Here is a 12,360-nt window from a genome sequence, read left to right as displayed (position 1 = left end):
TTGGCTTGTTCACAGACATGCACAAGTTCTAACTGGCAGTTTTTGCCTTTCAGGGGACCATCCAGTAGCACAGTTCTCACATAAGGCTGTTGTGAACCTGGTACACCTTATTTATTTTTATTCTCTAATTACAAAAGTAATTGGTGCATTCATTCTCCTTGGAAAAAGTTAGAGGGTGTTCATCCTTACAAACCCTTTCTATGCATTTACACATTTCAAAATATGTGCAAGTGTATGGTTTTCATAACTGTTATATACTATTTGTGCATGTAAATTACATTTTTTCATCTAATACATCAAAGGATCTTAACATGTCCGTGCATATAGATATCTTAGTACTTTGAACTGCTCTATAATTTTCCAGTGTATGAGTGAAACATAAATTAATCATAACCTTATTGATAGTTCTGTGGGTTGTTTTGAGTCTTTTCTGTTATAAAGAATGCTAAGTGAATGAATTTTTTTATTCAGAGTGCAAGAACTGTATCAGTGAGATAATTTTTTAGAAGTAGATTTACTGAGCCAAAGGATAGCTCCTTTTAAATCTCTAGAGCTGTTGATAAATAATCTTAGAATTTTATCAATTTACACCCTCAAAAGGAGAGTATGAGGTTTTGTTTTGCCCTAGCCTATCCCAGAATGTTAGAAAATCATTTGATTTGTGCCAGTGGTATCTTATTTTGGTTTTATACTTAAATTATTGCTTAGAATCATATTTCTTCTTTGGGTGAACCATCATCTTATGTGTTTTTCTGGTTTACCTTTTGGACTGTTGGGATTTTTTTCCCTTTATTTAAAAGCACCATTCATATATTAAGGAAATGATTACCTTTACCTATGTTTTGAGTCATGAGCTCTTCCCTCCACCCACTCACCCCTGCCACCTTTGCTGGTCACCATGGCACATGTTTGTAGGTGAATTAAATAATGCTATAATGCTTTGCTTTTATGAGTTCTTGTGTCATAATAGACAGACTTTTCCCTTTCTGTGATTATAATTATCTACTTCATAGAAAAATTAAATAATCATCTGGAGTTTATTTTTGTGTAGTATAAGAGGTTAAGAATCAATGACACTGAGTGCTTGCTGTTAACAAAAATGGTGCTATTTTTCCATAACACGGTATGGCAATTGAAACATGGCTGTCCACTCAAGGACTACATTTTCTAGTCCCTTTGCCCTACATGCATAGTCATGTGGCCTGTAATCAAGTACAGAATATAACAAGACGTGATGTGTGTTATCTTATTGGCCAAGACCTTAAGAAGTTCTCTGTTCTGTCTGCCATCAAGACATATGCAACAGAGGAACCCATTTAACACTATAAGTTGCCAGGAATCTGGGTCCTTGAACTATTGTAGTCAAGATGCCTAACACTGACCAGGAACATCTACTGTGATTCTTACATGAATGAGAAATATACTTGCATTGGAATAAGCCATTAAAATGTTGGGATTTATTATTAAAGTGGTTAGTAAGGCTTTACCAATAAAGCATCCAATGAAGAGATAGCTGTCCCTAACCACTCATGTCTGAGCACACTTCATTTTATTCAGTGAGCAATATGCCAACTGTCAGTAAAAATGAAGTGTTAGTTCCATAGTGTCTGTAGAGGATCTGGAAGGGAGGTGGTTTATCAGTGGGTGACTTTCAGAGTTAAACACACATTAAAGTGAGTATTCTATTCGGTGCACCTGTGTCATCCACATCACTAGACCAGACCGTGGCAGAATCTGAAAGTAAAAAGCAGAGGTATATCAAACCAATCCAGGCTTATTTTAATTCAACTGTTAATAATAATATTTCATTTAAAATAAGACATCCAAATTAAAATTACGTGGTATACCAGGACAACAGTGGAAAATGAGTTTTGGCTGCTGGAGATAGAGTTAACAGTCACATAGAAAACTTAATGACCTATACTAAGCAAAATAGGCTTAATTTCTAAATATTAATGGATGATCAAAGATTATATCTGAGGAATACCTGCAGAAGGAACAGATGAGCTAATAAAATACCTAACGTAAGTGAACAACAAATATTTGGTGATTAAACTGAAGTTCAATTTAAAAATATTCAAGGATGACAGTATGTGCTGTCCAACATCAGCCAGATTTTTCAAATGCTTGACTCTTTGAAAAACTACTTTGAAAATCAATCTAGGTCTTACAATGGTATTGGACTAGTTTGTGAATGAATCCTCTATTTGTTTTTATTGCAATTTATTCAAAATCAGATGTGAATCCTTAATCAAGTGTTCAGTGAAGGAAAGACCACAGAAACTTCAAGTTTTGAAACCTTCAGTAAATTGGAATTATTGAAAAGAAACTGTGTGAATAGGGAGCCATTGAATTTGTCACTACAAAGGTGAGGAAGGAAATGGACAAATCAAACAAGGAGAGCTCAGACAGTGTACCTGATTTAATTTTGCGATTTTACAATTGTGGTTTGTTGTTTCTTAACCTGAGAGAATTTTTTAATGAGCTTCCATTTTAGGGATAAACTTACATTCTGTAATGAATGGAATGAAAGTGAAAAGACCTATTATTTTGCAGCATCTCCAGTTGTTTGCCAAATATTCAAGATAATCAGATACAGTGAGAACTTATTTGAAGAATTGTGTGTTATAAAATATTTGTCTAAGGGAGGAGGGGCAAGATGGCAGAAGAGTAGGGTCCCCAAGTCACCTGTCCCCACCAACTTACCTAGATAACTTTCAAATCATCCTGAAAACCTACGAATTCGGCCTGAGATTTAAAGAGAGAACAGCCTGAAATGCTAGGGGGAGGGGCCCGGCAAGGAACCGGGCAAAGGCCTTGCAGCGAGTGACCCCAGGACAGGAAAGCCCAGTCCCAAGAAGCAGGAGCTTCACCAATCTTCCCGGAGGGAAAGGTGCTAGCAGGGAGCTCGGGCAGGATCCCAGGAGGGGAGGGGGTGCCCTCAGGCTCCCGGGGGTACAGACAGAGCAACTGCACTCTGGGGGAGACCCCTCCACACACTGTGGGCCAAGCTCCCTAAAGGGCTGCAGCGTGCACCCGGCGGGGCCCCGGGAGAAGCTCGGGTGGCGGCTCCACGCGGAGGGGGCTGCGCAGCCCGGGAGGGCGGTTCTAGCAGCGCAGGCCCAGAGCCCAGGGCGCCGGGGACACAGCCCAGGATCCGGCGCTCCTCCCGGGACAGGCGGAGGCCGGGAGGACTCAGGGCAGCAAGGACGCTCCTGCCGCCAGGGGGCCTGAGCTGTGCAGATCGGCGCTCCCGTCCCGGAGCATCCAGGCCCCTGCGGACTGGAAGCTGCAGTAGTTACTGCGGGAGCTGACTCCAGGGCTGGAGAGCCGGCCCTGCCACTGTTGTTGTTCCTCCTGCTGTCACCTTGTACCTGGGATTGAGCAGGGGCCTCACAGGATAAACAGCTCTCACTGAGCCCTGCACCAGGCAGGGGGCAAGGGAGCTTCCCCAGGTTCACACACCTGAGAATCAGCACAGCAGGCCCCTCCCCCAGAAGACCAGCTAGAAGGACAGGGGAAAAGCAAGTTATTGACCAAAGAGCACTGGCAAGTTCCAGGGAAAGCCCAGGTATTTACAGTATATAGAATCAGAGGATACTCTCCCCTTGTTTTTTTGCTTTCTGTTTGCTTCCGCTCCCCCCTTTTTTTTCTTCTTTTTTTTCTTTTTCTTTTCTTTTGCTCTTCTTTTTCTCCTTTTCCCAGTAAACTTGTTTTTGGCCACTCTGCACTGAGCAAAATGACTAGAAGGAAAAACTCACCTCAAAAGAAAGAAACAGTCCTCTCTCCCACAGAGTTACAAAATTTGGATTACAATTCAATGTCAGAAACCCAATTCAGAAGCACTATTAGAAAGCTACTGGTGGCTCTAGAGAAAAGCATAAAGGACTCAAGAGACTTCATGACTGCAGAATTTAGATCTAATCAGGCAGAAATTAAAAATATTTGTCTAAGAATGATAATCTCGGGCAGCCCAGGTGGCTCAGTGGTTTAGCACCGCCTTCAGGCAGGGCATGTTCCTAGAGACCGGGATCCAGTCCCACCTCAGGCTCCCTGCATGGAGCCTCCTTCTTCCTCTGCCTGTCTCTCTCCCTCTCTCTCTCTCTCTGTGTCTCTCATGAATAAATAAATAAAATCTTAAGAAAAAATAAGAATGATAATCTCAATGAAATAAAAAGGGATAGTAATGATTAACATATATTGACTGAAATGCTTAAATCCATACACAAAAGCATAATTAATAATCTCCCATGGTATAATATTCCTGAGCTTAACAGGAATCTCACCATATGTAGAAAGACTGTTTTTTCAATAATATATGGGCTATAGAGAAGAGTCTATTGAAGGCGTCAACAAATTAATGTTAAAATGCAAACTTGAAGAATATTACAACTTTATCCACTAACTAAAAATAGCAAGAACATATTTCTAATCTCCAGAAGGAGAGGGTAGAGACAATATGGAGAAAAACATTTGAAGAAATAAAGGCTAAAATATTTCCAAATATAATGGAAAATATCAAGCAACAGGTCCTAAAAGCTTAAGATACCCAAGAAAGTTGAATAGAGATACTAGCCAATAGGATCCAACAGAATATTAAGAAGATTATTCATCATGACCAAGTGGGATTTATCCCTGGGATGCAAGAGTGGTTCAATACTCATAAACAATCAACATGATAGATCACATCAACGAGAGAAAAAACCAGAACCATATGATCCTCTCAATAGTTGCAGGGAAAGTATTTGACAAAATACAGCATCCACTCCTGATCAAAACTCTTCAGAGTGTAGGGATACAAGGAACATTCCTGAGCATCTTAAAAGCCATCTACAAAAAGCCCACAGCAAGCACTGGGAGCCTTTGCCCTAAGATCAGGAACACAACAGGGATGTCCACTCTCACCACTGCTCTTCAACATAGTACTAGAAGTCCTAGTCTCAGCAATCAGGCAACAAAAAAGAAATAAAAGGCATTCAAATTGGCAAAGAAGAAGTCAAACTCTCCCTCTTTGCAGATGACATGATACTGTACTTAGAAAATCCCAAACTCTCCAACCCAAGATTGCTAGAACTCACACAGCAGTTCAGCAATGTGGCAGGATGCAAAATCAATGCCCCAAAATCAGTGGCATTTCTATACACTAACAAGGAGACTGAAGAAAGAGAAATTAAGGAGCCAGTCCCATTTACAATTGCACCCAAAAGCATAAGATACCTAGGAATAAACCTAACCAAAGAGGTAAAGGATCTATACCCTCAAAACTACAGAACACTTCTGAAAGAAATTGAGGAAGCCACAAAGAGATGGAAAAATATTCCATGCTCATGGATTGGAAGAATGAATATTATGAAAATGTCTAAGCTAACCCAGGGCAATTTACACATTCAATGCAAGCCCTATACAAATACCACAGACTTTCTTCAGAGAGTTGGGACAAATCATCTTCAGATTTGTGTGGAATCAAAAAAAGACCCTGAATAGCCAGGGGAATTTTGAAAAAGAAAACCAGAGCCGGGGGCACTACAATATTGGATTTCAGGTTGTACTACAAAGCTGTAGTCATCAAGATAGTGTAGTACTGGTATAAAAGCAGACACATAGATCAATGGAATGGAATAGAGAACCCAGAAATGGGCCCTCAACTCTATGGTCAACTAATATTCGACAAAGCAGGAAAGACTATCCGCGGGAAAAAGGACAGTCTCTTCAGTAAATGGTGCTGGAAAAACTGGACAGCCACGTACAGAAGAATGAAACTAGATCATTCTCTTATACCATACACAAAGATAGACTCAAAATGGATGAGAGATCTAAATGTGAGACAGGAATCCATCAGAATCCTAGAGGAGAACACAGGCAACACCCTTTAGAACTTGGCCACAGCAACTTCTTGCAAGATACATCTATGAAGGCAAGTGAAACAAAAGCAAAAATGAACTATTGGGCCTTCATCAAGATAAAAAGCTTCTGCACAGCAAAAGAAACAGTCAACAAAACTAAAGGACAAAACTACAGAATGGGAGAAGATATTTGCAAATGACCTATCAGATAAAGGGCTAGTATCCAAGATGTGTAAAGAACTTATTAAACCCAACACCCAAGACACAAACAATCCAATCATGAAATGGGCAAATGGCATGTACAGAAATCTCACAGAGGAAGACACAGACATGGCCAACAAGCACATGAGAAAATGCTCTGCATCACTTGCCATCAGGGAAATACAAATCAAAACCACAATGAGATACCACCTCACACCAGTGAGAATGGGGAAAATTAACAAGACAGGAATCCACAAATGTTGGAGAGGATGTGGAGAAAGGGGAACCCTCTTACCCTGTTGGTGGGAATGTGAACTGGTGCAGCCACTCTGGAAAACTGTGTGGAGGTTCCTCAAAGAGTTAAAAATAGATCTGCCCTACGACCCAGCAATTGCACTGCTGGGGATTTACCCCAAAGATACAGATGCAGTGAAACGCAGGACACCTGCACTCCAATATTTATCGCAGCAATGTCCACAATAGCCAAACTGTGGAAGGAGCCTCGGTGTCCATTAACAGATGAATGGATAAAGAGGATGCAGTCTATGTATACAATGGAATATCCCTCAGCCTTTAGAAACGACAAATACCCACCATTTACTTCCACGTGGATAGAACTGGAGGGTATTATGCTGAGTGAAGTAAGTCGATCAGAGAAGAACAAACATTATATGGTCTCATTCATTTGGGGAATATAAAAATTAGTGAAAGGGAATAAAAGGGAAAGGAGAGAAAATAAGTGGGAAATATCAGTGAGGATGACAGAACGTGAGAGACTCCTAACTCTTGGAAACGAACAAGGGGTGTTGTTGGAAAGGAAGGTGGGTGGGGGGTGGGGTGACTGGGTGATGGGCACTGAGGGGGCACTTGACAGGATGAGCACTGGGTGTTTTGCTCTATGTTGGCAAATCGAACTCAAATAAAAAATATACACAAAAAAAACCTTTAAAAACTTCAATTTATCAAAATACACCATGCATATGAACCTCCAGTCTTGGAGAATAAATCATAAGTTGTACTTATACATAGTAATGAAATAGGAAGTACAACGAAAATAATATTCCATTTATATTATAATATATAAAATACTTGAACTCCAGGCAAAAACATCTACCAATGAAACAAAAGGAAAAAAATAATTGGAAAGTCATACCTTATGCTTGATCGTACAGACTATAATAAAGATGACAACACTTCCTAATTTAGTAAAGATATTTTAATGTAAGACTAACTTTTCTCAGGATCTTTTAAATAAAATTTTAAAATGGGATTTCTAAGCAAAGGAAACATGTCTTTATTTTTTTAGTTTATTGACTATTTCTAATAGTGCATTTTTATCAGATTGGATTGTGGCAATCAGTAATTTTATAATTGGTGTTTGATTTGTTAGTGTATATTCAAACAAACCTTCAAAAAAAGGTTAAGAATACTGGGATAAAAATTAGGCCATGAGCAGCCCCAAATAGCATAACAAGAAACATAATCTTAAAAAATGTCCTGAAGATGTATGCTTTAGCTACAGATAAAACACACACCCCTATTACTGTTGAAAGTGCACTTTGTAACACTGGGTAGCCTAGCAGATACAATGCCTCAATTGTTTTTTGGTTTACTGAGGGCTTAGAACTGGAAACAAATGCATAAGAAATGTGTGCAGAAAAATCAAAAGAAAACCCTATACACATAGCAAGATTAATCATGGATATGGAATCAAGATTGACATTCCAGAATGCCATGAAACCTGTTACTCCCACAATCACAGAAGCAATAGCAAAAGTTACCTACAAGGAACACAGTGGATGAGGAATTAACAAAAAGGAAACAATGAACATAGCAGCTGATGCAACAATGACATTTCGAAGAGTGTTTTCTAATATTGCAGTGTACTGATCAAAATATATGAATGCCTGGTTATACACCACTAGTGGAATTTCGCATTTTTCAGCTCTGCTTCGTAATTGGAATAACATCTTCTTTTTATTGGTTGAAGAAGAAACATCCACAGTCTGAATGAAGCCCCGGGAAGAAATGATTTCATTTGATGATGAGATATTAATATCATACATAAAAAGTGGAAAATTTGTTTAAAAAGTAGGCAAACTGTTCATAAATGTATACTTATCATTTACATTTTGTCTGCTGTTTTCCATATATTGCACATACTCTCGTAACCAAAATTCTGTAAGATTTTTATCTACATAGTCACTGTTTTCCAAATCTGCCAGTCATTTTTCCAGCTTTTGCCTAGCATCTTCATCCCAGTAGTCAAAAGTTTCAGTAACAATAACCATAACCCTTGGACCAAACTCTGAAAAATAGTCTTCTTCTACATTAAAATGTGGTGTGTTGTAGGAACCATCACTTGCCAAATTTCGAAGGTCTAAACCTTCCTGTAGTTGGAAACAACCATAAATACTAAATATGATGTACAAAATGTATATAAGCACTACAAAAAATTTGGACTCCGTGCGTGTGAGAAAAGGGCCAAAATAGTCTCAAAAGAACAAATTCATTGGATGGGTATCAGTTTCTTGTTCATGTGGGAGAGAATCACATGGGAGACAGCAGGATCTTAATGAAAAACATTTTTGGTTAGGAGTTTTTGGCTTTTTCAACCAGCGCAGACAGACTATTTCTCTTTTACCATCCAGGGCCATAAATGCTCCAAAACAGGTGATGTTATAAAAATAACAAAAGAGCAAGGTTGTTCCTGTATAGATGCAAAAGTACTGTACAGACCTGAAAGAGGTCATAATCCCTGTATAGAAGAGGCCAGAACATTGGAAATGGTGGTAAATGTTATAGACACCGCCACCTTGGAATAGACGGTGGAAAGCCTCTGGCTCATGCTGTCCTTGGCGCTGGTCTTCTGCCAGGCAGAAATCATTATCAACATATCATCAACCCCAACACCTGTTAAAACAACAACAACAATCTTTATATGTATTAATATCTGTTAAAAATTAGACACATAAGCTCAAACCTTCCTCTCTGTCCATCTCTTAAGGTCTTATGTATCTTGCCCAATCTGTGCTTTGGTACTACTTTCTCCATTGCTTTCTCTGATTGCCTCTGAATCCACAACAGAATTCATCCCTTCCTCTGTGATAACTCTGCGCTTTGAACACACTCCCATTATCTGTACATAGCCCGGATACTCTACTCTGAGTCTTCATTTAGGGTGTTTTATTTTAGTTTTTTAAAAAGATTTTATTTTACTGATTTGACAGAGAGAGAGAGATTGAGAGAGAGAGAGAGAGCCAGCCACAAGCAGCGGGAGCACAAGCAGAGGGAGTGGCAGACAGAGCAAAGCGGGATTAGCAATGGATTTTGATTCCACCTGGATTACTTGAGGGACCATTTTCTCTCATAAACCGTTTTACACAAATGCACAAACACATCAAGCCAACATTCTGTTGCTTGAAATAGAAGCTGGACTCAACTGTTCTACAGTTAGCATCTAACTATCAATATGGAATGATTTGAGAGACGCCACGTAGTTCACACACACACACACACACACACACACACACACACACACATCATTTTCCCACTAGCCTGTTTTTGATACCCAGAATGTTATCATTCAAACTTACTTTCCCAGGTTAAGGCATTGTTATTAAAATGCAAGTACTCTTGGGATCAGACATATGCACCAAAAGTACATCCTAAGAATCCTTTACATACTAATGCTTACTAGGTAATTCTTTTCCACAAGGATGTTTCATGACTGGCTTGGAATAGAGGACAGAACATTTGAGGACTTTGAAATCAGCACTGAAAACCAGGAAAGGAAAACTAGAAAGAAGGAAGGGGATTAGCAAGGACAGCATGAGATGTCACAGATAAATTTCACCTCCTCAAGCTTTCTACTGGAGTTGACACTACTTTCACTCATGTATATTGATACAAACTCAATAAAATAGACAAGTAAATATATAAAGTGGAGTAAAATGCCCGGGTGGCTCAGCGGTTTAGCGCCGCCTTCAGCTCAGGGCGTGATCCTGGAGACCCGGGATCGAGTCCCACGTCGGGCTCCCTGCATGGAGCCTGCTTCTCCCTCCCCTGTGTCTCTGCCTCTCTCTCTGTGTCTCTCATGAATAAATAAATAAAATCTTAAAAAAAAAAAAGAAAAGCAAAAGCCAAATCCTATCTCTGGGCCTTTGGGGAAAAGCATGCCCTCTTTCTTCCAGGGGCCTGAGTTCTGGTATGAGAACATTGACTCTTGAACAATATACTGCAGGGGTTAGGGGCACCAATCCCCTATTCAGTTGAAAATCCATGTATAAGTTTAAAAATGTTTTTTTTTGTTTTGATCTTCTGAACAATTTTATTGAGCAAAATAAGATAAAAGATTACATGTTTATCTTCAGGAATGTAAAGGTCTAATTATTCAAACAGTTTTTATTATAAAACTAAACTCTAAAGGTGTCTACAGAGTTGGCTTTTTTTTTTTCTCTCTCTTTAAATCAGTAGTCTAACAAGGATTAGAAAAGACAAAACTCTGTTCAGTGTTTCTGACAAAGTAGAAAGGGTAAAAACATAAATAAGGCTTTAATTTGGCAAAATATAATACAATGCCTTCTGTTATCCTTGAATGAACAGTTTCCCAGTTACTTCACTCTAATACCTGGTAGTGTTCTTTCTCCTTTGTGAGCTGTTGGTTTACTGCCTGAAGCAACTGCTGTAACTGTGTGACAGTCTGATTTAGACTTACAGACATTGTCTCCTTCTCAGAAGACTCCGCTTCTGGGGAAACATCACTATTCTCAATAACAGTAGTGTCTCCAGCAGCTTTTACGATTTTTGACTGGATAAGATCCAGCGACTGTTGAGCCTTATGCAAGTCACCAGCTACCTTCTGTCTTTCACTTTGTTCAGTTCTAAGCTTTGTGAGTGTTTCATTTAACTGTGTCTTTAACTCTCTGACTTCTGTAACATAGATAGATCGTTCAATTTCTGCCTTCTCTAGTTCCATTTCCAAATGCTCTCATTCTCTTCTCAGATTTTCAAGATCTTTATTTTCTCTTCTTAATCGCTCTAGCTCTTGTTCTGAAGATGTGAATGACAACTGCATCTGTTTAATAGTCTTCTGTGATTCATCGACCTTAACTTCCACTCCTGTGCCCAAGGCTGAGCCTGCCATCATCCCAGCTACCCGGAATGAGTCCATCGGGCTAAAGGCATCTGACTTCCTGCCCGCCGTGAAGATCCCCCAGCAGGCGGAGCTGGTCGACGAGGACACCATGTCACAGACCCGCAAAGGCCATGACACCATGTGTGTGGTACTTACCAGCCGCCACAAGAACCTGGACACCGTGCGGGCTCTGTGGACCACGGGTGACATCAAGACGTCAGTGGACTCGGCTGTGGCCATCAATGACCTGTCCGTGGTCGTGGACCTCCTTAACATTGTCAACCAGAAAGCCTCCCTGTGGAAGCTGGATCTGTGCACCACGGTCTTGCCGCAGATCGAGAAACTTCTGCAGAGCAAGTATGAGAGCTATGTCCAGACCAGCTGCACCTCCCTGAAGCTGATCCTGCAGCGGTTTCTGCCCCTGATCACTGACATCCTAGCAGCAGCCCCCTCTGTGGGTGTAGACATCAGCCGGGAGGAGAGGCTACACAAGTGCCGGCTCTGCTACAAGCAGCTCAAGAGCATCAGTGGCCTCGTCAAGAGCAAGTCAAGTTTGAGTGGCCGTCATGGCAGCGCCTTCCGAGAGCTGCACCTACTCATGGCCAGTTTGGACTGAGGAGCTCTCGGCCTGGCCTCAGCCCCTAATCCTGTCCCCTGTGCGCTCCTGGGCCCAGGAGCCTCTGCAGGCCCCCGCTGCAGCCCTGCGGCCACCCTGGAGGCGGCAGCGCGGGCCCACCAGCCACCTGCACAGCCCCCGAGCTCTCAGACGACTTCTCCCCAGCAGCGGCTGCCCAGCTTTGCCAACTCCCGCTTCTTGGGGCAGCAAAGAGCGCCCTGGGGCTGCTGCTGTAATTTATAAGGTCAATTTTATTAAATTTGTAACTATTAAAAAAAATTAAAAAGCAGCTCACCGTGAGGGGCAGCGTCCTGGCGGGTCCGCTGGAGAGCTACGAACCCCCGTCTCCTCCGAATCTCCATCATCAATCTTCTGGACCAGCTTTCCCTGGTGATGCGGACCATGCAGCGCTTCGGGCCTCCCGCCACCCGCTGAGCCCGCGCGGGGCCGGGGCCGGGGCCGGGGCCTCACCTGCTACCCTTTCCTGGGGCAGCCATTGCCAGAGCAGCCCCCCCACCCCGCCTTCTGTTGGTCCCGCCCCCGCGGCCCCCGGGGTCCCTTTG

General features: G+C 41.4%; 1 protein-coding gene across 1 annotated transcript; it reads right to left on the bottom strand.

Moving 5' to 3' along the window:
• Positions 1-7,262: 7,262 nt before the first annotated feature.
• LOC140633279 (patched domain-containing protein 3-like) lies at positions 7,263-12,338 on the bottom strand. The gene is given in 3 exon segments (XM_072825598.1): positions 7,263-8,050; positions 8,784-8,957; positions 12,093-12,338. Coding segments are annotated over 2 exon segments (639 nt in total). The 5' UTR covers positions 8,826-8,957; positions 12,093-12,338; the 3' UTR covers positions 7,263-7,453.
• Positions 12,339-12,360: the final 22 nt, after the last annotated feature.

Source organism: Canis lupus, chromosome 5 (genome assembly GCF_048164855.1).
Source record: "Canis lupus baileyi chromosome 5, mCanLup2.hap1, whole genome shotgun sequence".
Lineage (NCBI taxonomy): Eukaryota > Metazoa > Chordata > Mammalia > Carnivora > Canidae > Canis > Canis lupus.
The sequence above is the reverse complement of the archived record's forward strand: the minus strand, read 5'-3'. Positions and strand labels throughout refer to the sequence as shown.